The 27,135-nt window shown below is 36.1% G+C and overlaps 2 protein-coding genes across 5 annotated transcripts in view; one reads left to right on the top strand and one right to left on the bottom strand.

Annotated features, from left to right (window-relative positions):
- Positions 1-7,787, bottom strand: part of LOC112046166 (zinc finger protein 37) — a 37,438-nt gene extending 29,651 nt beyond the window's left edge. For all 3 annotated transcript variants that reach the window (XM_052890227.1, XM_052890228.1, XM_052890230.1), the window contains exons 1-4: positions 7,351-7,787; positions 4,129-4,263; positions 2,980-3,084; positions 1,490-1,609 (exon numbers count right to left, since the gene is read on the bottom strand). In XM_052890227.1, the coding sequence (XP_052746187.1) occupies positions 1,490-1,609; positions 2,980-3,084; positions 4,129-4,240 (337 nt within the window). In that variant the 5' untranslated portion in view covers positions 4,241-4,263; positions 7,351-7,787. The remainder of the gene's footprint in view (positions 1-1,489; positions 1,610-2,979; positions 3,085-4,128; positions 4,264-7,350) is intronic.
- Positions 7,788-11,612: 3,825 nt separating this feature from the next.
- Positions 11,613-26,520, top strand: LOC112046160 (ras-related protein Rab-24). Of its 2 annotated transcripts, none has more exons than XM_024082679.2 (5): positions 11,613-11,935; positions 15,148-15,236; positions 18,647-18,773; positions 19,188-19,335; positions 21,005-26,520. In XM_024082679.2, the coding sequence occupies exons 1-5, from the start codon at positions 11,822-11,824 to the stop codon at positions 21,139-21,141; spliced, it is 615 nt and encodes a 204-aa protein (XP_023938447.2). In that variant the 5' UTR covers positions 11,613-11,821; the 3' UTR covers positions 21,142-26,520. The 2 variants fall into 2 exon arrangements, with proteins under 2 accessions (XP_023938447.2, XP_052746199.1); XM_052890239.1 differs by lacking the exon at positions 11,613-11,935 and adding an exon at positions 13,100-14,202.
- The last annotated feature ends 615 nt before the right edge of the window (positions 26,521-27,135 follow it).

The following is a 27,135-nucleotide window of genomic DNA, read 5'->3' as shown; positions in this document are numbered from 1 at the left end:
CCTAATTATTATCACCATTATCTTAAAATATGACTGACGTTTCGAAAGTGCTTGTAAACAAAGCCTAATTGAAATAAATGAATATTGACTGTTGAGAGTAAAAAACTTCCTATAATTACCAACCAATGTTCGGCTCACTGTTGAGCACGTGTCTCTAAGAATGCGACAAATAGTCCACCACACTGACACAATGCAGATTGGCAGACTTCACACACGAAAAATGTCTGGTATGCAGGTTTCCTCGCGATGTTTTCCTTCACCGTTTGAGACACGTGATATTTAATTTCTTAAAATGGATTAAAAGTATGCTAATAGTAGAGCAATTTGTAGAAGTAAAAGTGTATCTGCGAAGACTACATTCAGAGATACAGGGCCACGTTGATTCTATTTCTACGATCGCAAACGGTTCGAAAATTAAAAAAATGTATAAGAAAGACATTTGCTGTCGACAGGTCGCGTGTTCATGTTATCGATCGGATCTATTTATATATTTTTTATAGTTTTCGTAGCGTTAGCGTTTGTAGAAAGAGAACTCGCGAGCACGTAAAGCCGTCGGTCCTGCGATCTGTGATCTTTCTCAGGTCGTGTCTGCCGTCCCATCGGACTGTGAGAGTGAGCGAAGAGAGTGCACCTGTGCTTGCGCACACACTTGTGGACTATAACATCTCCTGCGTACATGGTTAATCTCACCATGACACTGGCCACCGTGGCCGACAAAAAAAATCGGTCAGAAGCACATTAATATATAGCTTGGCAAGATCACTCCCATGATATGAGGGCGACGGGGGAAAGACTGCGCTACCCCCCTCCCGGCCCGCACGCACCATCGGGAGTATTACGAACGAACCGAACGAATTTGCCAAGCTCAATGGGACAGAAATAAAGATGGCGATTCGCAGTGGTACTTCCCTGGATGGACTGCCACAAAAAGCTGTACAACAGGGTTTCTCAAAGTGGTTTACGCGAACCCCTAGGGATTCGCCATTCGACGGCAGGGGGTTCGTATTTACGTAATGGTGACTTATTAACTGATACCGAGTTAGAATTAAGGTTAAAATTGTCCAAAATTACTCCTAACATAGAATCCGTTTGCGACAAAAATGAAGGACACCCATCACATTATTATTACAAAGACATTACTTCTGGTACTTTTTTATTTTTTTCTTTTAAACCCCATCCCCCCCCCCCCCCCCCCCCCCAAGAAAAAAATTATTTCACTGTTGTATGCGTTCCGTTTTACTAAAATAAAAACCTTATCATGTTCTTTTTTAATTTTTACTTTGCCAGCTTCCCCCTCAAAGAGAAAAATTATTTGACCGTTCCATAGTTACTAAGGGGTTCGCTGTCACTTGATAAATTGTAACAGGGGTTTGTGATAGCCGAAACTTTGAGAAACCCTGCTCTACATGTACTAAAACTAATAAAAAAAAAAAAAAAAAATAATACGAAAAAGAAAAAAAAGCAAAAAAAAATCTCTCTCCTCTCTTACCCATCTCTCTCGCCTGTTTCCTCGCCGCCAAGTTTGCCAAGTACTCAGGACTCGTCTTGTCTATCCGAGGCCTGCCCCTCTTCCGTTTAACCGGCGGGGGGGTCTCAATAGAGGCCGCCGCTATGGGGGGGGTTTCAAAAACATTGCCCAAATAAACATAATTGCATGCAGAAATTAAAAAACAAAAAATTCTTTTTTCTACTAAATAAAAAGAACTATACTACGACAAAAATCTACTACTTACATAAATATTTTGTTACATGGGCGTAACCAGGATTCTATAGGGGGGGGGGGGGGGGGGCAGCTTCGAAGAAACAAAGTTTGTATGAAGCCTTGTTTGCGAATTATTAAAAGGCGTGGAATTTGGAAAAGAAGATGAATTCACTCACGTATTTAATACGAATACGTGAGAATCGTATTAAATACGTATTCGTATACGTATTTCTATTGCTTCTTAGTGCGTTTTTCTTTACAGGTCTGGTGTGTTCACCAGTACTAAAACCAGTACCAAAATTTCTTCTTTAACCGACTTCCAAAAAGGAGGAGGTTCTACGTTCGGCTGTATGTATGCTTTTTTTTTTTAATTAGCGAACGATGAATATGTCGACTAGTAAGCCCGTGAGCGGGACAGATATAGGATGAATGAAGGTGTTGGAAAGGGATAAGTGATGGGATTGCCTTTTGGCGTAAACAAGGCCCATAGACCGACCGCTCAGCTGCACCCCCTGTTTATACCTCGCTACGCCCATGATTTTTATATAAATGAAAAGAAAAAAAAAATTCACTATGCCAATGTACTGGTTGATGAAAATGTAGACACAGAAGTCAATAGACAAATGAATTAGGTGCCGCTATAAGTCAATAGATTAACATGGCCTAATTTTTTTTTTTCTTTACATGCTGGCTCTTGACTACAATCTCACCTGATGGTAAGTGATGATGCAATCTAAGATGGAAGCGGGCTAACTTGTTAGGAGGAGGATGGAAATATACACCCCTTTCGGTTTCTACATGACATCGTACCGGAACGCTAAATCGCTTGGCGGTACGTCTTTGTCAATAGACAAACTACTAACTAGCCACGGCCGAAGCCTCCCACCAGTCACTAAACCGTGGATATTGACAAATCGAGTTGCGGTCTTCCGCTAATACATACATACAGGGTGTCCCGTGATTAATCAAAACGCAAACGATAGATACAGCTAATTATCTAAAACCTATTTGTATAATTTTCCAAAAATCCCTAGGGCCAAGTTATATATTTTGTTTTTTAGAACTCGAACTCTGGTTTAATAAAGTTTAGCCCTTAGTTTCACACTTGTCCAATTGAGTCGATACGATAACATCGAAATGTGTTAACTTGATGCACGGCTTGGGTGTTAGGTTTATTTTCGTTACGGAATTTCTAGATTCGGTCGCCACGTTCAAATCCCGCGATAAAAGCTATGCAATAGAATACTTAAGACTTTAGACGTTGGGGGTGGACTCACCGACATTGATCTCGGGCTTGTGTCTAGCCGCGTACAGCTCTACGGCGGGGGGTACGAAGTGAGACACGGGCGAACGGTAGTCCACACTCAGCGGCAGGGGCGGGACTGCAACATTTAAAAAAAATGTTAATTTTTTTTTTTAAATTTTGAGGAAAATTTTTTTTTTTTAATTTTGAGGAAATTTTTTTTTTATTCTCTACAAGTTAGCCCTTGACTACAATCTCGGGCTAACTTGTTAGGAGTAGGGTGAAATCTACACAAAAAAGAAAAATTTAAATAATAATTAAAAAAAATTAAAAACATCTAACCTGCAGCCTAACCTGCTTGCATTCATCCGCCTCGCGTATTTTGTATCATCATTATCAACCCATATAAGGCTCAGTGCTGAGCTCGAGTTTCCTCACAGAATGAAAGGGGTTAGGCCAATAGTCCACCACGCTGGCCTAATGCGGACTGGCAGACTTCACACACGCAGAGAATTGAGAAAATTCTCAGGCATGCAGGTTTCCTCACGATGTTTTCCTTCACCGTTTTGGACACGTGATGTTTAATTTCTTAAAATGCACACAACACAATAGCGCTTAATAAATAATGTTTTTATAACTTTTAATTTTTTTTACATGGCCGTGATATACCATTTTGAAATCCTTTTGATGAGCCCTTGAATTTGATACCCATATCGCAATATTCCAAAAAAAAAAATTTGCTTCGAGTCTATAGCGTCTCAGTCTTCATGTTGTTTTTTTTAACTTCATCTATCTAAGAACACTTGGGTTATTAAGACAAATCTAAGGATATCTTAATTACGTAAATCCGTTCAGCGGTTTGGAAGATATGAGGTAATAAAAAATATTACATACATACATACATACAAGATACGCGCGAAAAACATAACCCTCCTCACAGTCGGGGAAAACTATTAAGTGTTGAAAAAATAAAAATAAAAATGTTAAAAATGAATTTTCAATACAAGAAAAAAAGTGCAAATTCCAGTTTTTTCTTCAAAATTTTGAACAATACCTGCCTACTTACCCAGTAAGATCTGGGTGACATTTGTTACATAGAATCTAATTGTCGTAAATCATGTCAACTAGCTTATGTCAAAGATAGTCAACAAGCCTGCTGGCATGGGCCGGTGCAGTCACTAACCGTATATATCTCCATTGCTCTCTCTCTTCTTGTCGGGAGAGCTTTGCTCCTCAGCTGACTCCGCTCCGTTGATGTGCATAGCAGACTCCAGCTGACTCTCGCACAAGGCCATCTTAAACCTACTTGTTGATTGCACTGGAATGAGACAATTGGAAGGGTCAAAACCATATATGTATAAGGTAATCCATAAATGCACATTTAAGGATAATGAAAAAAATGTTAAAAAGAAAATCAAAAATTAAAAAGTGTTAAAATAAAACAAAAAATAAAAAAAATAACTGACATGTGTAAAAAAAATATGATGATGATGATTAAATAAAATGTATCTTCCTACCACTCATTTTAGGTAATTTTTGTACACCTTGGGTTACATTATTGGAATTTTAATAAGGATGCCTAATTTTTGAAAATATAATCACTCAGAAATTCTCACAAATACCAAAAACAGGTTTCTTCACTTCCATAGTAGAACTTTTTAAAGTGTAGGTTAATTTTGATAATTAATTTTTTAAAAATAATCTTTTTTGAAAAAGTTTCTATTCTAAGGGTGGGTAAATAGTGTAACAAATAATGTAAAAATAGTAAAAGCATTTGTAAAACTTGGTTCAGTAAATCCAGAGATTACCCCATACAATACTCTCTCAATCTCTCTCTCTACAATACAAACTCTACCTATAATATTATTATAGATGTATAGATTCACAGAGATTAATGCTAATTGCTGAGTAGCATATTATTAACAAGAAAGCATTAACAGAAATTACGACTTTACTGTAGGTGTCCATACAAACTGGACAAAATGAATATTTATTTTAATTAGTGTAAGTGATTGTAAATATCTATACTAATATTATAAAGCTGAAGAGTTTGTTTGTTTGTTTGTTTGATTGAACGCGCTAATTTCAGGAACTACTGGTCCGATTTGAAAAATTCTTTCAGTGTTAGATAGCCCATTTATCGAGGAAGGTTATAGGCTACATATTATCCCCATATTCCTACGGGAACGGGAACCACGCGGGTGAAACCGCGCGGCGTCAGCTAGTACCTAATAATTTTGTATTCAATCCAGTAGTTTAACCAAACAAACAAACAAACTCTTTATATTAGTATAGATGAAATCTATGCCTTGAAACTGAATCTGATACATTTCAAATTATGGTAATAAGGTACAGAAATAAATTTTTCATTTTTAGATAGCGTATTTCATGACATAGAAAGGTTAAAGGTCAGTCAGAAGATGCAACTAGGTATGTAGGTTTAGACCAGTGTTTCCCAAAGTGGTCTATATCAACCCCTAAGGGGTTATGACAACCTCCAAGGGGTCCACGTCAGGGAAAAAAATTTGGGGGTCCATGAAATAAAAATGGGGGTCCACGATAGTGGATCTCAACACATACACTGATAGTACCTATTTACTTACATCATACTATCTTATAATATCAAAACATATACATATACAGTTAGAAATAAACAGGAAATCAATATCAGGCAAGTAGGGGGTATACCCAACACGGAAAACCATGGCAAGGGGTCTACGACACAACAAAGTTTGGGGAACTCTGGTTTAGACTATAGCTTGGCAACTTCGTTCGTAACACTCTCAATGATCCGCGCGAGCCAGGGGATGTGTAGCAATGAATGAAAAACCCACGATTGATGCACCTCACTTCCCCGCACGCACGATTTCACACCCACGCAGTCTTTCCCCCCCGTCGCCCGCATATCATTGGAGTGTCATCAACAATCTTGCCAGACTATAGGTTTAGATGGATACAGATTAGAGTTTTTATTTGACATTCCATATAAATAAAATTGTAGTCAGTCATTTATTTTCTAAATAACTGAGCGTTTATCAAGTGTGTGTATGTATGTATGTATGTAGTATATAGGATGTATATAGGATAGTAATATAGTATGTAGGACACTAAACCAGAAATGAACTTTATTAAATTTTTGTCTGTTTGTCGGTAATAATCTCTGAAACAGCTGAACTGATTTTAATGGCACATTCACAAGATAGAGCAGGTAATTGAACCACATAATGTTACATATATTCTACGACTTTCTATCCAACACAATCATGCTGTGTTTGGCTTATTATTTAGTACCGCTACTAAAAAACATAATTAAACCTCAAAATATTTGAATTATATATGATGATGATGTGACTTTTGTGATAAATAACCTTTTTTCCCTTATTCTTTACAAGTTAGCCCTTGATGTTAAATCTCTCTCAGCTGATGGTAAGTGACATTGCAATCTAAGATGGAAGCGGACTAACTTGTTAGGAGGAGGATGAAAATCCACACTCTTTTGGTTTCTACACAAATTTGTACCGGAATGCTAAATTGCTTGGCGGTACATCTTTGCCTGTAAGCTGGTAACTAGACCTGGTGGTAGCTAGACCTAGACCAATTGAGAAAACTTCAATTGGCGCAGCCAGGGATCGAACTCTGGACCTCAGTCTTGTAAATTCACTGAGGCCATCAAATCTGTTGTTTTATAAAAACAAGTTTAAGGAAAATGAAACTAATTTTAGATCTATTATTATTTTTTTTTTATTCTTTACAAGTTAGCCCTTGACTACAATCTCACCTGACGGTAAATGATGATGCAGTCTAAGATGGAAGCGGGCTAACTAGTCAAGGAGGAGGATGAAAATCCACACCCCTTTCGGTTTCTACACGTACCGGAATGCTAAATCGCTTGGTGGAACGTCTTTGCCGGTAGGGTGGTAACTGTGTGAAGTCACAAATTATAAATCAAAAGAAAATTAATAGGTTCCGTTTCCAGGTATTTAACTTAGCTTTCAGCTTATAATATAGAATGTTAGAATTTACTTTGACATAATTTATTTTAATATTGTCTATATCATCGATCTTGTTTTGGTCTCCTATTGCAGATTGGTTTATGATTATTTTAATTATTTTCATTTATATTTAATATAAATTATTTATATGTTACATACAACACTTAAATTAAAAGTTCATTATTCTTAAAGTCATTCCAATCTGTTTTTAGATGGTTTTACAAAGATTTATGTATAAGCAAAGATTACTTATAATTTCTATACTAATGTGATGGACTTGTTTGTTTATTTAGAAAGAATCCTGCTACACAATTCAACAGTTCATCATGAGTTCATCATATTGTCCAACATTAAAACTGCATATAATTATAGCCCTTATCGAAATAGCAGTAAAAAGTGGTCATAAAACTTACCTATTAGTTCGAAGAAACCATTTTGTCCATAGTGTAAAAAATATCTTGAACAACACAATCCAAATAACTATGCTTAATAACTAACACGGATGGGAACTTAGCACGCTAAAAACGTCACCAAAAGTTAATTATAAAGGGTGCGAGAGTTAAAAACAATAGGGGTAAGAAAACGATACACTTGATGGACAAATAATCAATTGAACGACGAAAAGCAGTCTGAAGGGGATATTTAGCAGAGGTGAAATCATGAAAAAGCCAACGTTTCAGCTGCCAAACTATACGCGCACCACATTATTTTTGTTTGGAAAAGATTTTGAAAGTATTCACAAAAGTTTACGAACGCGATCCACGGAAATATAAACAAATCTGCAAAACCTATGTACTGGCTGAACGTCCATTACTTCACCAAGATGGGGTAGCTACTGCCTTCGAAATGTGTGAGAAAGACAAAATTATTTTTTTACTGGCAACATTGTCTATACATCGCCCATTTTCTGTCAAATGCTGAAACCTTGCACTTGTAGCAATACAACATATCTGCATGAAAACCTCCAAACAGAATTGGACTTTATTGTAAGTAGCTAAGGTTGGTTTTCTTTTATTATAAAACTTATTTAACAACGATGACTCATTGGATCTGGTCAAATCCACTACTTCTCAACTTATTCGTATCACACACAAAACAACCAAATATCGTTAGCAAAAAAAATTAACAATGCAATTATTTTTATATATCATGAAAAAAATATTTGTATTGAATACAATAATTTTGGTAATTGTAAAAAATGTTAAATAAATAGACTTTTTGTATTTAACCTGCAACATTACGATGGGTGTGGGACGAGTCGAGCATTCAAAGGAAGCAGTGTAGAAAAATTGTAGTTATAGGTAGGTCGAGTGCTGAGTTGGCACTCGGCTTGTATTATTACTTCAACTTGATAAGCAGCCCGTGTTATCAACTCGTGCGAGGCGCTCATTTATGTGGCTTCACCTTGGACGTTTATTATTTTCTTGTTTTCTTGTAATTTTACTGTTTGCTTGTATTACAAAATTCTTTATTGTTATTTCGTTGTGCAATATTAACAATTTTTTTTGCGTAAAATTACTCGAGTATATCTAATTTGGATTGAATATTTAAATATATTGTGATATAACTTTATATTATCAGTTTTAATAATGTTCATGGATTATGTTGAAATAATAGGTAGAAATTTCTAGTAGGTAAATCCTTGAGGAAAGGCAATAAAAAGCCATGGAAGCTGAATTCTATTTTTAGAAATTCTTACTGCTCATAAACCTATACGACTATTGCTGCTTTGGTAACCTAAAAAGGTTCTTTTAGGATTCTTCGAATTTAATTTTTCGATCTTTTTTGTTTTCCTAATAATCTGCTAATCATGTAATTATCCATACTCGAGTTAGCATGCAATTATAAATGAATTTATTAAAATCACTTTCGTATGGTACCTATTCTACTAATATTTTTTATTATAAGAATATAATAATAAATAATAGGAAAGATTTGTTCATTTGCTAGCATCGAACAGGTTTTGCAGCTTCTGGACCGATTTAAATAAATATTTCACCAATGGAAAGCTACATTATCAGCCCCGTTCCGGAAAATCCGTTCTGTTGTCTTTGAGTTTATTGCGAACATAAAAACAGACAAATAGATAGGGTGGAAGACTTTGTTTGTATAGATAAAATATAAGCACTCTATCTAACAGTTTAACAATTTTTATTAAACACTAGCAGACGCCCACGACTTCGTCCGCGTGAAATTTGATGTAAACTTTCAACTACCCCTACCCTACCCTAAATTTTCGGTTTGTGTACCGATTTCAACAAAAAAAAAATACAAACAATGCCTGAAATTAGGTATCATGCATCAATTAAAACTGTAATCAAATTAGTTCAGCAGGTTCCTGAGTTTAGCGTACACAAATAAACTTTAAGAAGATTAAAGAACAAACGGACGAAAATTCTAAAAATATTTTTTTGAACTTACTAATATGACTATAATTAAGTTTTTTAATACTAAATGTACAGACACAGCGGGTGTACATTTTTAGTATATGAATAGATATCTCGTTATCGACCCTCCAAACAACATCTATTGTTGTTGCAAACAAAAATCGATCGTACTCAGTCCAATTAATCATTTAATAGTCAACTCTATTAATATAACCGTAGATTTCTATTTTGAATATCGCAGTTATCTATTGTCCCTCCCACAATCGATATTTTACAAAAGAGTGGGGGAGGTCAAACACTATTGTTGAGTGCTTTATACTGATGTACAAGCACTCACAATGGAAAATAAAGTAATCAGTAAAAGTAATAAGAAAATTACTTGACAAGAAAATTTTTTGCAAGCGATTCTAATGAAATTACATTTTTATTATTATAGAAGACTAATTTGTTTCAGAACACCCTTTTTCTAATAAATAAGGGTGAGTTCTAGCCACATTACAATTAGAAGTGTATGGAAATATTTCTATTTAAAAAAAAAGAAATATTACTATCTTTAGAAAAATTATTTATTTCTAAATGCGTCCGGTGCGACTTATCATTCTGGCAAGTTATCCTGTCTACGATTCTAATCAACCGTTTACTTGATGCTTAATTGTAATAAAGGTTGGGTGGATAAAGACCAAAAAAAAAAAAATTGGATAAAAACTATTACCATCTGAATCTAGAATCGAGCAAAATGTTTTCAAAACGTTACTAACGTCTACTGCTGGATAGGGCTATAGGCCTTCCACGAGGGAAGGACTTTCAAATGTCACTGTCTTGAGTCATCTGCATACAGCGGCTCCCTTTAACCCGCTTGATTTCATCTATCCACCTGAGGGATAGGGGGTCTTTTTGGTGCGGGGTCGCCCTTCCGGCACTTTAGGACATCGACGATCATCGACTCTTCGAAGTTCGAACTACGTGCCACACTTATTACTATTTCAACTTTGTGACTTTTGAGGTACGAGTACGTGGTTGCCTACCTACTCATTTCTGATTCTATTTTGCAGTTACCTACTCCGTGCAAAGATTTTATACTTTAGATATGTCACTAGCGCGTCGAAACTGAGTCGAACCAAAGTGGCTAATTGTCTTAATTTAATACTTTAAAAATTAATATTATAAAGATTTAATTTGATTACTTGTTTGTTACAATTTCACTCAAAAACTGTCTGGTTCTCAAAATTCTGTCACCATTAGACAACTACATCTTCACCAAATAACATCATAGGCTATATTTTATCCCTGCATAGATTAATAGGATACTATCCCCGTATTCCAATAGGAACTGGAATTACGCGGGTAAGTCTATAGAAGATATTTATGAGACAGGTGTGTAAGTACTGTGTAGGGCAGGTAGGTGTCTCAGTAAGTAAGTACGGTGACCTCATTGACTTGAACGCAGTAAAGAGCTTACTGTAAAAACGTTGCTCTAAATAACATAACTGATCGGATGCTTTCAACCTACATACAAACTTTTTTTATTTTTTGTTCATTTTTATGGTGCAAGACAATTCACAGATTTTGATGAAAACGTATTGATTGTCACTTTTCATGATGATCTTTTAATTCAAATTACAGCAAGAGGTCGACAAGCAAGGGCAAATAAAACTTATAAGGATTTTATATTATTTTCTAGATAATAATATTTTATGGAGTATTGTATGCATAGTTTGATAGCGTTTGTACATTGTTAAAAATTATAAACAGTAAAAATAAATAAATGAGAAAAAAAATGTATTGGGTCATTATAAAAAAAACAATATTTGGATATCTAGACTGGGCAAACAAAAATACACACTTATTTATTGTTTATATTCATAAGATATACACATTTTTGTTATAAGTACATTTTATAATATAGATGCGAATTTTGTTAAGAAACTTTTGGAATTAATGATTTTATCTAAAGTTAAAAATCTTAAAAATAATTATTTTAGAATAAATACTTTTTGGTTCAGTAGTAAAATAAGTAAAGCAAAATTCATACTGGCAACACCCAAGAGCATTTCGTTCCGAAGTCCAAAATAACGATAATTAACTAAGTTAAATAAAATAGATTTATAATGAGATATTTTGAAAATAAAACCATTTTATTTTATATTAAACACAGAAACATAAAAGCAAATTAATTTTGATTGAGTTTACTACCTCAGTTACCGGACGCAGTGGTAATAATTTCAGGCAGCTATAGTATAATCTGTGGCTCTGGCTTGACAGTTGACACTTGACAGCTTTAATTCGTGATTGACACTTGACATGACAGATACAAAAATAAATAAAATACAAAACGAAACGAATAAACGAAAGACAAAAGTCGAAAACATTGTTCAAAAAATAGCAAGCGATTCAACTTTGAACTAACAAATGTTTAATGTGTTAACGCATTGCAAAGATAACATAAGTGCATTTAATTATTGATAAGCATGTGTAAAGAAATCACAGCATAATAAAAATGAGTCGATGTGATTTTAAAATCGTACTTTTAGGAAGTGAACATGTCGGTAAAACGAGCTTGGTTTTGCGTTTCGTTAACTGTAGATTTAATTCAGGCACTCCTTACCAAAACGTGAGTAGAATTTTTATAATTATTATATTTTTAGGCTGAATACATTGACGATCTTTGTCTGTTAAATAGGTACTAAAAAAAGTTGCTTTTTTCATAAATTCCGCGCAGTTACCCTTTGTGACTTATGTGGGTGGATCTTTGTCTGATATATACTTATAGTTAATTGATATTCTATGAGTAATTTTTGTATTGAAGTATTCAAGAATCATATAAATGTAGGATATTCTATGAGTAATCTTTTTAATAGAGTTTTCAGAAATCAGATAAATGTATTATTAATATCAACCTACCTTAGAATATACATTACAATTTATAATGTATTCTTAATCAAATTTGGTAGTAACAATTTTACTTTGAGACTAACTATCCATATATGTTTAACATGAAATGCAATAAATACTCTTCCTTTCTGATCATTCTATTCATATAAATTTGTCTTTTACTCTTGACCTGGCTTTCATTGATAATGTCCTGGATTTTATCCTGGAACCTTAACTTATATATTCATCATCATCATGAATAACCCATAATCGGCTCTCTGTTAAGTACAAGTCTCCTCTTAGAATGAGAGGGGTTAGGCCAATAGTCCACCACGCTGGCCCAATGCAGATTGGCAGACTTCACACATGCAGAGAATTAAGAAAATTGTCAGGTATGCAGGTTTCCTCACAATGTTTTTCCTTCACCTTTTTTTCTATGTTATACATATATAATAATAATAATAATAATAATAATAATAATAATAATAAAAGCCTTTATTTACTGAATTTTATATACATAATATTATTGTAATATATCATTGACACTGATTCTTTTCTTCAGCTTGCCCTCGGGCATAGGCCTCCTTCAGACACTTCCATAGTTCTCTATCTCTTGCTTTCCTTCTCCATGTGTCTCCTGCTGTCTGTCTGAGGTCATCCTCCCATCTTTGGCAGGGACGACCTCTTTTCCTTTTTCCTACCCTAGGATACCACTCTGTCACATCCCTGGTCCACTTATCGCCTTTTATCGCGCATGAAGTGTCCTGTCCACTTCCACTTAAGCTTCTTAATTGTTACTGCCACATCTCTGACCTTGGTCTTGCTTCCGATAGTAGAGAGTCTGACTTTGTCTTGTTTTTTTATATGAAGCTTCTTTCTAGATTATTTTGGCATGTTTTCAGTGTCATAATATTTTTCTCAGAAAAAAAAATATTATACATATACCAAAAATTTTCTTAGAAGTCTAATCACCAAAACAAACCCGTCTTGTCACTAAAATCACATATTTCACTTACGTTATACGTAATTTCTAAAGAACAAAGTGTCTAAATCCTTTATTATACGCGTACAGTACGAATTACACCAAAAACTACACCGAATTTACGATTTATTCACATTTATTTTCTGAAAAACAAAATCACAACGAGATTAATTTGCACAGCTTAACTACGATTACGGCAATTTGACATTTCGTAACGCTAGATTGTCTATGAAAAGTAAGGATGGGTAAATAACATCGAGCGTTAACTTATCGATAAATGATAATGAATGATTCTTTAATAATTGATATGTTGTTAGTTTAAAGATGGGAAAATGAAATATTTTATAATCATTTTATTTTAAAAAATAGTTTTTTAATAAAAATGTTATACAATACATATGCTCACGTTATTCTATAGCGTAAAAGATATCTTACGAATAGTAGCATTATTCAAACACTGGTATGGATAACATTATCTCAATACGATTTTTAATAAAAATCGTCAAATCAAGATTTTAACAAAAACTAGCAATGTAAATTTAATTTGCAAAATGCGCGCGATCAGCTGTTTTCCAAGAGGTCAAATAGGCAGGTCACGACTAATAGGTATCTATCTATACAAAGTCACAAACAAACTGCGCGACGTTGTATTGCCGACCGCCGCCGGTGCCGAGGAAAATAATTGCTATCTCTCTCTAACCTAAGCCGCGTGGCGTGGTTAATAGGTATTTTCAAAATATTGAAACTAGGTCCTTTCGCTAGACGCTACGCTATTTTTTCTTTAGTTCGTGTTCGGCGGTCTGTTGACAAACAAACCAAAATTCAAAAACCTTTGTGTATGTTCTATGTTATGTTAGTAGTGATTTTCTGTAACGAATACTCATACAATTGTGTCGTTTGTATTGTGTGTGTTTGTGTGTGTTGACTGAGAAGTCTTGAAATGCTTAGATCAAATCAATTCAGTACTCATGAATATTGTACCTACTATGACGACAGAACGTCTCGTAAACGAGAAACAACCTGAAGTAAGTTAATTACCTGTAACTAGTTAAAAACTTGTAAAGTATAAAAAATAGGTATTAGATAGGTAAGTGTAGCCAGCCGATTTGCTGTCGATGCGTACGTACCTACTCGTACGTACACAGTAGATTGCGGAGCGTTGTTATCGCATTGTTCGCTGTACATTGCGTGCTCAAAATTTTCAAAATCTGAATTTTCTCATTTCCCACGTAATTGTTATTTAAAATATCGTTGTGGAAACTAAATTTAACCTCTTCACGCAGTTTTCGGTATCATGTCCCTTACACCCAGTATGTACGTGGATACGTGCACACTTTTTTGAAGTATAAGCAAATCTTGGACGTTAGTACGTCCCCAAAAGATTAAAGAAAGAGACGGCCGCGTGGCGCAGTGGGTAGTGACCCTGCTTTTTGCATCCACGGCTGTGGGTTCGATTCCCACAACTGGAAAATATTTGTGTGATGAACATGAGTGTATATAAGTATTTATATGTAGTATATAATTGTATATTAATACTATAATATCAACTATCTTAGCACCCATAACACAAGCTACTCTGTATGCTTACTTTGGGGCTAGATAGTGATGTGTATTGTTTAAGTATATTTATAATAATAATAAAAAAAGATTACCCCATTTCTTAACCACGCGTACCCATAGGCATAAACCGTGCACCGTTCACCGTTTGTGACACGTGATATTTAATTTCTTAAAATGCACACAACCGACAAACGTTACTATACGTTCCCTTTTAAGATAACGTTGTATAGTAACGGATGTTTTAGTTTAGGTATTTCAGTTATAACGATACCTACTTGATATCGTTCCGATGCCCGCCGTTAACTTCTCAACCCTACTGATTGTCTTTGATTCATAGTCGGCCATTATTGTTGTGTAAAAAAGTCATCTAAGTAAATTTCGAGTATATATAATAGCTCCATATTTTTCAGACAATTGGTGCAGCTTTTTGTGCTAAGCGCATGCAGTCTAACGGGAAAGACTTCAATGTAGGCATATGGGATACTGCAGGCAGTGAAAGGTTGGTAAATATGAATCTATATTATTATTATCAATCAATCAATTTATTTATTTGCAGATACATGCATTATATATATACAGGTGGTCGGCTGAAGAAATTTGTTTGTTTGCTTGAACGTGCTAATCACAGAAACTACTGGTCTGATTTGAAAAATTCTTTCAGTGTTAGATAGCCCATTTATCGAGGAAGGCTATAGGCTATATATTATCCCCACATTCCTATGGGAATGGGAACCACATGGGTGAAACCGTGCGGCGTCAGTAAACAAATAAATATTAATCTATTATATGAATAATATTATTGTACAAATATTGATTTGGACAATAATATTGTTCCAATTTACACAAAATCTTAACAAATTTTACCTTAACCTTCCACACAAATCATTCTATCTATTCTTTTTATTTTTATTTATTTTATTTGCCGAGAATACTCAAATTAACAAAAGCATTTGGCTATTTCTGGTATTGGTAAAAACATGTGAAAATCTGTTCTATAGTTTTGAGTTAAAGTTAGTTAGATTATGAGTGTCACGGTGAAACCATGGATTGCTAAGCAATCCATGGTTTCACCGTGCCGGGTCCATCGAGGTTTGATATTAGTATGTAGATATGAAGACGACGATGTTGATTGGTATATTCGCTTTACTTATTATAACAATTGTATATGGATATAAAATGAAAGGACTATCAAAGTGATGATGCGGTGTGGAATGGAGAAACGGTAAAGATGTAATGAATGGGTGAAACAATATATCCACACATGTGTGGTTGAGGGAATTCTAAATATGAAATTTTTTTTTTTAAATTCATTACTATTGTGCAATCAGCTGCAACAGCTTTAAGCAAATTGCTTGTGGGTACTACATGGCATGTGTAGCTGACCTTCCATTGAAGGCCATGCTAATTTATTTTATTTGTTAACTTTTTGTATTTCATTTGTACATTTGTACATTCTTATTATTTTGATTTTTTTTTTTTTTTTACAGGAGATCCCATATGTAGGCGCGCTTTAGCCTTCTAACATCTATTGGATGACCGAGGGCAGTAGCAAGTTTATTTTCATGGGTGTTTATGCGATTTTTATAGCACATTGATCTGAGTTCAACCTCTTCTTTTACTGTTTTTATGATAAGATACTCATGTAGTTCCGATATCTTAGTGAACCATGGAGCATTTGTGATGGTTTTTAAAACTTTATTCTGAAATCTTTGTAGTATTTCCAAGTTTGAGTTTTTGGCTGTGCCCCACAGTTCAATGCCGTAGGTCCACACTGGTTTTATTACTGTTTTATAAATGAGCAATTTATTACTGAGTGAGACATTCGAATGCCTTCCCATAAGCCAGTTAAATTTTCTGAAGGTTTGATTTAGTTCATCGCGTTTTTTTACTATATGCGTTCTCCATGTTTGTTTTTTGTCTAGGTGTATCCCAAGATATTTTGCGGTGTCACTATGGGGGAATATCAAGTCCCAGTTTAACAGGAGTACATTCGTCCATTCGCAAGGTAAATGTCACATGTGTTGACTTCGTGGAACTAGCTTTGATACGCCATTTAATCATCCATGAATTTATCTTGTTCAGGTGTACTTGTAGAATATTTGAAGCCATGTTTGCGTCTTTGTTATTACACAATACAGCTGTATCATCAGCAAATATAGCGGTGAGTACGCTGTTTGAGATAGGAATATCTGCAGTGTATAATAAATAGAGTGTGGGACCCAAAACGGAACCCTGGGGAACACCTGCTTGAATGTCATGGAAGTTCGAATACGCGTCATTGATTTTCACTCGAAATATTCTTTGATTGACATATGACTTCAGTAACATGAAGAAGTTGTGTGGGAGGCAATGTTTGGCTTTAAAGAGCAATCCATTGTGCCAGACCTTATCAAAAGCCTGTTGAACATCCAAAAAAACAGCAGAGCAATATTGTTTACTTTCTAGGGCTTCTCTAATTTGTTTGACTATTCTGTGTACCTGTTCCACAGTGGAGTGTCGGCTTCGGAATCCAAATTGATGCTGGGGAATAATTTCCCTTTCATGAAGAATGGTTTTGAGTCTGGACAGAGTTATTTTTTCAAATACCTTGGACAATGTTGGTAGTAGGCTTATTGGTCTATAAGATGTGACTAGATGCGGTGGCTTCCCAGGTTTCGAAATCATAATAATTTCCGAAATTTTCCAAATAGACGGGTAGTGGGATGTTCTCAAGATGCCATTAAAAAGCTGAGTCACAAAGACAATCGCTTTTCTTGGAAGTTGTAGTAAGACCTCTGCCGTTATTAAACAGAATCCTGGAGCTTTGTGAAGTTCAAGTTCTTTTATTACTCTCCAGACCTCTCTGGGGGTGCAGCTTTTTATTGGTAAGCTTAGTTGAAGGTCGCTATCCAGAAAATCTGCGACTTCTCTATCAGTGTCTGGGTCGCCGTTATTTGAAGTAAAAACTTCACTTAGAAACTTGGCAAAGGCTTCCGCACGTTCATTATCTTTCCTGGCCCAAGTACCATTATCTAGTTTTAGTGGGTGTTTTATGGTTACAGGCGAAGCTTTGTTAGTCTTTACGGCTCTATACAATGAATATTCATTGTTTTTCGAAGCAGACAGATTAATCAGTTTATGTTTCAATGTGTCATTTTCTACGTCTTTTAAATAGGATGTAAGTTCCGCTGCTGCCAGGTTTAGCGCCTTTTTGTCCAACGGATGACGACTAGTATTTTTTTTTTTTTTTTTTTATGCAATATAGGCCAGCGCTTGACTACAATTAAGCCTGATGGTAAGCATTAATGCAGTCTAAGTTGGAGCGCGCTTACCTAGAAGATGCCTATTCACTCTAGCTTTGAAGTATGCCAAACTAAAAGAAGCTAGTATGCCAAACTCTTCTGAGCCTCCTTTTCTCTAGTACCTTATTTTTGATATCCATGGGTAAGTTGTTACTACCTGGCGTGTATCTTATATCCGGTGTAGAAATCCATGCTGCAGTTTGTATCATGTTTGTTATGGTTTCTGCTGCTTCATCAATGTCGTCATTCGTTTTGAGCGAAACTTTTAGCGATAGATTAGTATCAATATATTTTCTGAATGCTGACCAATCAGTTTGTTTGTTGTATAGACATTCTTTGGCTTCTTTCTTTCATTTCAAATATGAAATGAATCTGGAATATGAATGTAGATGGCCTAACTTAAAGTGGGTGAACGAAAGAGTTCGTTCGCCACACATCGTAGAGAGAAAAATTCAGAGCAAAGTCCAGGACTTGTGATCTGGATGTAGGGTTAAGGAATTCCTTGTCAATCATATATATGTCTATATTGTGTATAGCTTTTTTTTAAAAAAAAGGCACACAGTCAAACATAATATGTATAGATAAAGTAGTATCTGAAAATAAACTATTAATATCACTTCATTTCCAGGTACGAGGCAATGACGAGAATGTACTACAGAGGGGCACATGCAGCTATAATTTGCTACGAGGCCTCGTCCCAGGCCTCGTGGACTCGTTTGAGGCATTGGTTACAGGAACTCCGCACTGTTGAAGAGGTATGAAACATTCATCATCACCGATAAAGTGCTTTTCAGATAGCATGGTGACAGTTTGTTTTGTTTTTGAAAGTTGGCCGCATTTCGCGATAATAGTACGTATTATGGGCGTCATAAGTAGAGTAGATCTTACGCAGATGAAGATGGAGGTCCTGGGTTCGATCCCCAGCAGGTTTGATTGAGGTTTTCTAAATTGCTCGAGGTCTGGCTGGGGGGAGACTTCGGCCGTGGCTAGTTACCACCCTACCGACAAAGGCGTACCACAAAGCGACTAAGCGTTTCGGTACGATATCGTGTAGAAACTGAAAGGTGTGTGGATTTTCATCCTCCTCCTAACAAGTGAGATTGTAGTCGAGGGCTAACTTGTAAAGAATAAAAAACTAAATTAAAATTTGTATTAATTAATATTCACAGGATTGCAAGGTGTACCTCTGCTGTACTAAGAAGGATCTTCTAGACAGTGGTGCAGCACAGAGGGAAGTAGACGAAGAGATAGTGGCCACTTACTCTCAGGGTCTGCGGGGACACTTCCTCACTTCTAGCAAGACGGGGGAGAATGTTGGTAAGACAATTTACACTCATTATCAGCATTGCCGTCCAGAGGGTACCTACACCGAAGGACCCATCAATATCAACCCATATTCTGCTCACTGATGTTTTTTTTTTTTTATTCTTTACAAGTTAGCCCTTGACTACAATCTCACCTGATGGTAAGTGATGATGCAATCTAAGATGGAATCGGGCTTACTTGTTAGGAGGAGGATGAAATCCACACCCCCTTCGGTCAAGTGAGTTCGAGTCTCCTGTCAGAATCAAGTTACATTGTGATGTCACAAAGTGGACGACAGCGTTTTTAACGTTTGGAAAATTTGAAAAAATACATGATTTTATAATTTAGTTTTATAAGAAATCCTTAACTTTTATTAATAAATATCGATATATTTCGGTCCCCAATTGTACTATACTATACGAAATTAATATTGTTTAGATTAAATTGGATGGTTTATGCAGATATTATTAATTTATCGATTACTCGAAGACACCTGAACCGATTTGAAAAAATATTTTTTTTGGGTATGCTTCTCAGTAAAAAAAATTCAAAAAAAAATTAAAATAAAAAAATTAAAGAAAAAAAATTAAAAAAAAATATAAAATAAGGGGAAAAAAACATATCACACGCGTAGAATTGAGAACCTCCTTTTCTTGAAGTCGGTTAATCAATAAAAATATGACAAAAGTATTTGATATGTGTCAACTACCCTATTAGCATTCTTTTAATTAATAACTTTAAATAGTTAAAAAAAAACTAAAAAACACGCTTTAGCACGCACTAAAAAATACAAATACCGGATTCAAGTCACGTGACTATTTTTTTTATATTCCTGACAGCAAACCCTATCATTTGATATCCATATCTTGGGGGTGGATTTCAAACAGACAGTCCGCCATCTTGAGGCCGCCATATTGGATTTACAATGACGTTTGTTAGCTAGTCATGTATTGTTATTTTAGATACATTAGATTCCAAGATTTTCTAACATACATAGTTACAAATTAAGATTCCTAGATTTTCTTACATACATAGTTACAAATTAAGATTCCAAGATTTTCTTACATACATAGTTACAAATTAAGATTCCAAGATTTTCTTACATACATAGTTACAAATTAAGATTCCAAGATTTTCTTACATACATAGTTACAAATTAAGATTCCAAGATTTTCTTACATACATAGTTACAAATTAAGATTCCAAGATTTTCTTACATACATAGTTACAAATTAAGATTCCTAGATTTTCTTACATACATAGTTACAAATTAAGATTCCAAGATTTTCTTACATACATAGTTACAAATTAAGATTCCAAGATTTTCTTACATACATAGTTACAAATTAAGATTCCAAGATTTTCTTACATACATAGTTACAAATTAAGATTCCAAGATTTTCTTACATACATAGTTACAAATTAAGATTCCAAGATTTTCTTACATACATAGTTACAAATTAAGATTCCTAGATTTTCTTACGTACATAGTTACAAATTAAGATTCCAAGATTTTCTTACATACATAGTTACAAATTAAGATTCCAAGATTTTCTTACATACATAGTTACAAATTAAGATTCCAAGATTTTCTTACATACATAGTTACCAGTGAAGCTAATAGAGAGTGTGTAAATTATAATTGAAAAAAACTCTCACTATCTCTATTATGAATTTTCAGATGAACTCTTCCAGAAGATAGTGGACGACTGCGTAGCAGACATGAGAGTGATGAAGGGAGTGGAAGAAGCGAGGGTGCAGCTACAGAAGGAAGACGCAGCGTACAGAGCGAAGCATAAAGACTATTGCTTCTGCTGATACCGGCTCATACTTCTGTGAATACTTCTTTGTTTAATCACAAGCCTCAGACTAATTAGATGAGGACCTTGCTAGTTACTTTTCTGTCAAAGTATGTGATCAATGATCTAATGCTATTATACAAACTGTCTCTATAATGTCGATGTTTCACAGTTGTAATCGTGTTCGTCGGTTACAGAGCTCTGTAAAAATACCTTTTTGTGTAGTTGAATGGTATAAAAAACGGGTAAAAAAACTTCTAGTTTAGTATAAGTTAAATACTGTAGGAAATAGTAGTCTGGGACGGATATGACGTCGCTCGATCTCGTGTTGGCTCGTGTCTACACTTCGTGGCGCGACTTGTATCAGTAAAGAGTAGGGAGTTAGAGAGGGGCAGCGTTCAGGCGTTAACAAATAAGGCGCTCGCCGTACGGTCGGCTGCAGTATTCTCGTGGCGTTCGCCGTCCACATTCTTGTTGTGTAATTGGTTACTTGAGATAGGCGGGTAGAGTGACATGAGCAGTGAATAGTGAGTGTTGGCATATCGGAAAGTATCCCTTAAACCTGCACCCGGAGTCACAAGCTTCTGGCACTGCTCAAGGTCCTGACCTTTGTTTGACATTGGTTATATGTAATTCACTTCTGCCGTTTATTGGCCGTGATAGCCCAGTGGATATGACCTCTGCCTCCGATTCCGGAGGGTGTGGGTTCGAATCCGGTCCGGGGCATGCACCTCCAACTTGTCAGTTGTGCGCATTTTGAAAAATTAAATATCACGTGTCTCAAACGGTGAAGGAAAACATCGTGAGCAAACCTGCACACCAGAGAATTTTCTTAATTCTCTGCGTGTGTAAAGTCTGCCAAATCGCATTGGGCTAGCGTGGACTATTGGCCTAACCCTGTCATTCTGAGGGGAGACTCGAGCTCAGCAGTGAGCCGAATGTGGGTTGATGATGACGACTGGTCCTTATGTAATTAGTCTGAGGCTTTCGATGACGGAGTCCTGTTATAAGGCTTTTTGTAACAGCCTGCAGGACTCTGTCCTTATAGGCAGTGGTGTGCATAAAGTTTTTAAATAGGGAAGGCTTACGTAGAGCTTGCCAGCCCAGCCCATAGCTTGGGGAGTTCATAATATTTTTTATTGACTTTATTTTGGTGGGAGGCTTCAGCCGTAGCTAGTTACTACCCTACCTACGATGCCGTGTAGAAAATGGGATTTTCATAATTGCTCCTCCTCTCTAACTTCTTCAACAAGTTTGCATAATTGCTCCTCCTCTCTAACTCCTTCAACAAGTTTGCATAATTGCTCCTCCTCTCTAACTCCTTCAACAAGTTTGCATAATTGCTCCTCCTCTCTAACTCCTTCAACAAGTTTGCATAATTGCTCCTCCTCTCTAACTACTTCAACAAGATAGTAATCAAAGGTTAACTTGTAAATAATAAAAAAAAAAAACTAGGTGACGCCCCGCGGTAGTTCTTATGTTACTCACTGAAGATATAGATTTCTGCAGGTGAAACAATTTTTAAAATCGGTAGTTTTTGTGTTAAACTGTAACAAATAAACGAACAAAAAATCAAATATTAGCTCTTTATATTATAAATATTACTTTAGATTTTGTTTATAAGTAGACACAATGAATCCTCTTGATTATAGTAGTAGATATGAGTTTTTTTATTCTTTACAAGTTAGCCCTTGACTACAATCTCACCTGATGGTAAGTGATGAAGCAATCTAAGATGGCAGCGGGCTAATTTGTTAGGAGGAGTTAGAGAGGAGGAGCAGTTATGAAAATCCACACCCCTTTTGGTTTCTACACGACATCGTACCGGAACGCTGAATCGCTTGGCGGTACGTCTTTGACGGTAGGGTGATAACTAGCCACGGCCGAAGCCTCCCACCAGCCAAAGTAGATGTAGAAGCGAGAGTGCAGCTACAGAAGGAAGATGCAGCTTACAGAGCGAAGCATAACTGCTTCTGGTGATATTGACTCTTCTGTGTATACTTCTGTTTTGTTTACATCATAAGGTGAATGAAGTATTACTGTAAAAGAATTTGTCATTTTTGACTGATGAACAAAAATTGTCATAAAATTGTTTGGTCATTAGATATTAGAGTCTCTAGCCATGTCGCACGTTTCTCTTTCTACAAACGCTGACGATTCGAATATTAAATAACGTATGGGAGTCGCTCAGCGGGCGATGGAACGATCTATGTTAGGAGTATCTCTGCGTGATCGAATCAGAAATGAGGAGATCCGCAGAAGAATCAAAGTCACCGACATAGCTCCACGAGTTGCGAAGCTGAAGTGGCAATGGGCGGGGCACATAGTTCGAAGAGCCGATGGACGTTGGGGTCCCAAAGTGAATGGCGACCCCGCACTAGAAAGCGCAGTGTCGGTCGACCCCCCACCAGGTGGACTGACGACATCAAGCGAGTCGCAGACATTCGCTGGATGCAGGCGGCTCAGTATCGTGATGTTTGGAAGTGTCTACAAAAGGCCTATGTCCTGCAGTGGACTCCATCGGCTGATATGATGATGATAGAAATGATAGATCCGATGGATAACTTGATCACTTAATCTATCGATAACGAATGTCATTCCCATAGATTGTTTAATTATCGAAGCGTTTGCGATTGTAGAAAGAGAAATATGTCACATGGCTACAGACTTTGTTTATAATGCTTTAAAAAATGGACTATAATTATATTTTATTACATAGTTAGTTTGACGACCTCCGTGGCGCAGTGGTATGCGCGGTGGATTTACAAGACGGAGGTCCTGGGTTCGATCCCCGGCTGGGCCGGTTGAGGTTTTCTTAATTGGTCCAGGTCTGGCTGGTGGGAGGCTTTGGCCGTGGCTAGTTACCGCCCTACCGACAAAGACGTACCGCCAAGCGATTTAGCGTTCCGGTACGATGTCGTGTAGAAACCGAAAGGGGTGTGGATTTTCATCCTCCTCCTAACAAGTTAGCCCGTTTCTCTCTTAGATTGCTTCATCACTTACCATCAGGAGAGATTGTAGTCAAGGGCTAACTTGTAAAGAATAAAAAAAAAAAGTGTGTCAGCTCCGACGCACGGATGGAGTTTACTCTTTTCAATAGCAACGCCTGAAAAGTGAAAGGTGCGCAAGCGAGGTGCAGCGCTGCGTGCGCGCCCGCCAACAGCGTGCACGTGCGTGCGGACGCGCTAGGCATGTGCACGCTATGGCGGCTACGTACGGTGAAAGGTGCGCAGAATAGGTTGCGCACAAAAAACGTACCGAGGGGTATAAATGAAAAATCGATTGTTAAGGAGTAAACTCCAATAAGTTATGAAATGACATGCGTTACGTTTTTTGTGCGCTGTGCATGCATGTGCACCTTTCACCGTGCGCTGTGCCGCCAACAACTTGCACATCGCACCCATGTGCACGCTGTAGGCGGGTGCGCACGCCGCGGCCTGCTGCACCTCGGTTGCGCACCTTTCACTTATAAGGCGCGAGTATTGAGACGTGCTTCGAGCTAACTTTTTGTTTTTTTTAACATACACACTTTTTTTTGTTGGTAAAAAGTGCACATCGAGTAGGGCTTTAGTAATACTTATGTTAAAGAAGACTAAATGTATAGAATTGTAAAATAACTAATAGACTTTATAATATACTTCACATTATATATTTTACTCTTACAATGATATAATCATTAAACAAACAAGCCCAATAACATATAGTATATAGGTATAGTCGCCTATACAGCATACCCTATGTACGTCTCAATACACTCACAGCTAAATTAGAAAGTTGCGCACTAAAGGTGCGCACCAAAAACGTGACACTTTTTCGTTAGTTCAGTTGGTTTTACCCCTCGGATTTTTCTCATACCGGGCGCCTTATATATAAAAAATCGATTCTTAAGGAGTAAACTCCAATAAACTCCAAAAAGTTTGTTATCTTTATGTCATAATTTGTTAACCATTAATATTAAGTTGTACATTTGCCATGTGAGCCAAAAATAAAATTGAAAATTAAAAAAAAATCCCGAATGTCATGAAATTATAAATTCATCAAGTCATCAATATTCTCTTTCAGTGCGCTTTCATTTGAGACCCCACTCGAGTATATTTGCAGACATTCGGTTGTTCTTCCCCACTTTCCCCCCACAACTTTTAAACGGCTCAACCGATTTTCATCAAACATGTCTAAGAACACTCGCACATAAATCACCTTTCATACAAAACAAACTAAATTGAAATATCTTCATCCGTTTAGAAGATATGGTGCCACAGACAGACAGACACGACAAACTTATAACACCCCTCTTTTTGTTTCGGAGGCTAAAAAAGACGTGTGTGTATTGCTAACTGCTGTATACGTGAGAGAAAGGGAAGCTAGACAGTAGCGCCGTAACGCGTTACGTTACGAAGCGGTTTTAACCTCCCATAAGAAGTTATTACTAAAAAAATTATCAATACATAATTAATTTGTTGCCTTAAAGCTTAAAAATATTTAATCCCCAGTTTTTGATATTTTAAATGAAACTTGAGCATTGTACAATTATTACAGTATATTGTTGTTTTTTGCTTATTAAGAAACTAGCTGATGCCGCGCGGTTTTAGCCGCGTGGTTCCCGTTCCCGTAGTAATACGAGGATAATATATAGCCTATAGCCTTCCTCGATGAATGGGCTATCTAACACTGAAAGAATTTTTCAAATCGGACCAGTAGTTCCTGAGATTAGCGCGTACAAACAAACTCTTCAGCTTTATAATATTAGTATAGATTTGTCGAGGTAAAATTTTGTTAACCAATTCTTTTACCAAAAATCGCCATGTCTAAATGTTGAGGCTTGAGCACTTATGTATTTTAGTTAATAAGATACTTTTGTTAAGTTGGTAAAAATTATTTCCTATATTATAACTTTAGGTCACAGATTGAAGAATAATAGGCAGATAGATCGTTCGAAACACGACGGTGTCGCAGCCGCTCCAAATACAAAATTCAAAAACGAATACATTCTCGAGTCAGTACGACACGAACCGTCGCATCAGTAACTTTCAATATTATTCAAGAAAAATGGCGTCTTATGTTTTTAAATATTTTAAAAACTGTTCACAAAAACTTAAGAAATAAAATGGAGTATTTTTTATTAGTAATTATTGATTATTACATTAATTTATGTAATTGTTGTTAGTATTAAATTTTGAAATACCAATTATGAGAAAAGTTTGTATATGCGGATGTCAAGGAGACGAGTGACGTTTGTTTATGGGTTTCAACGGCTTCACCACGCTGCTTGTAAAGCTCATTCTGGATATTCTTTATTCTGTGTTCCTACCTAATATATTTATTATAACTAAGTTATGAAAGTGTAGGCAAAAAGTGTATATTTTTTAAAATGTAAGAATTATACTCGTACCTAAGCAAAGTGTTTATTTATTTTTGCCAAATAAATGATTTTGTAAAAAATATTTTTTCTTTCATACTCTTATCCTACCTTACCAGCGCTACAGTCGTTAAATTTTAACTGAATAGTTAAACTGTTTAGTTAAATCGTCCGTCTGTAGTTTTTATAGCGAAATTTGTAAACTCTGTACCGACTCTTAAATCTATGGCATTAAGTATGTGTAGGAAATAGAAATCTGAGACGGATTTGATGTCAGGTGGCGCGGCTTGTTTCCATAAACAGTGGGGAGTTAGAGAGGGGTAGCGATCGGTTGGCGGGAACGACTTGCTATATAAGGCGCTCGTCGTACGGTCGCCTTCAGTATGCTCGTGGCGTTCGAGCCGTCCACATATCTTGTTGTGTAATTCTTTAAGGGTTACTTGGAATAGGCGGGGAGAGTGACTTGAGCGGAAAAGGGGAGTGTTTGTTATAAGTCAAAGGATCCCTCAACCCTACACACATCGTTCACAAGTGCGTGACTCCACTCAAGGTCATTCTCTGCCATTCTAGGGTCTTACTTTGGTTACAGTTTGATTTGAGTCTGCCAAATTATATATTTAGTTATTTATTTTCTGTTAGTATTTTTTGCACTATCCC

Source organism: Bicyclus anynana, chromosome 27 (assembly GCF_947172395.1).
Source record: "Bicyclus anynana chromosome 27, ilBicAnyn1.1, whole genome shotgun sequence".
In the NCBI taxonomy this organism is placed as follows: Eukaryota; Metazoa; Arthropoda; class Insecta; order Lepidoptera; family Nymphalidae; genus Bicyclus; species Bicyclus anynana.
The sequence above is the reverse complement of the archived record's forward strand: the minus strand, read 5'-3'. Positions and strand labels throughout refer to the sequence as shown.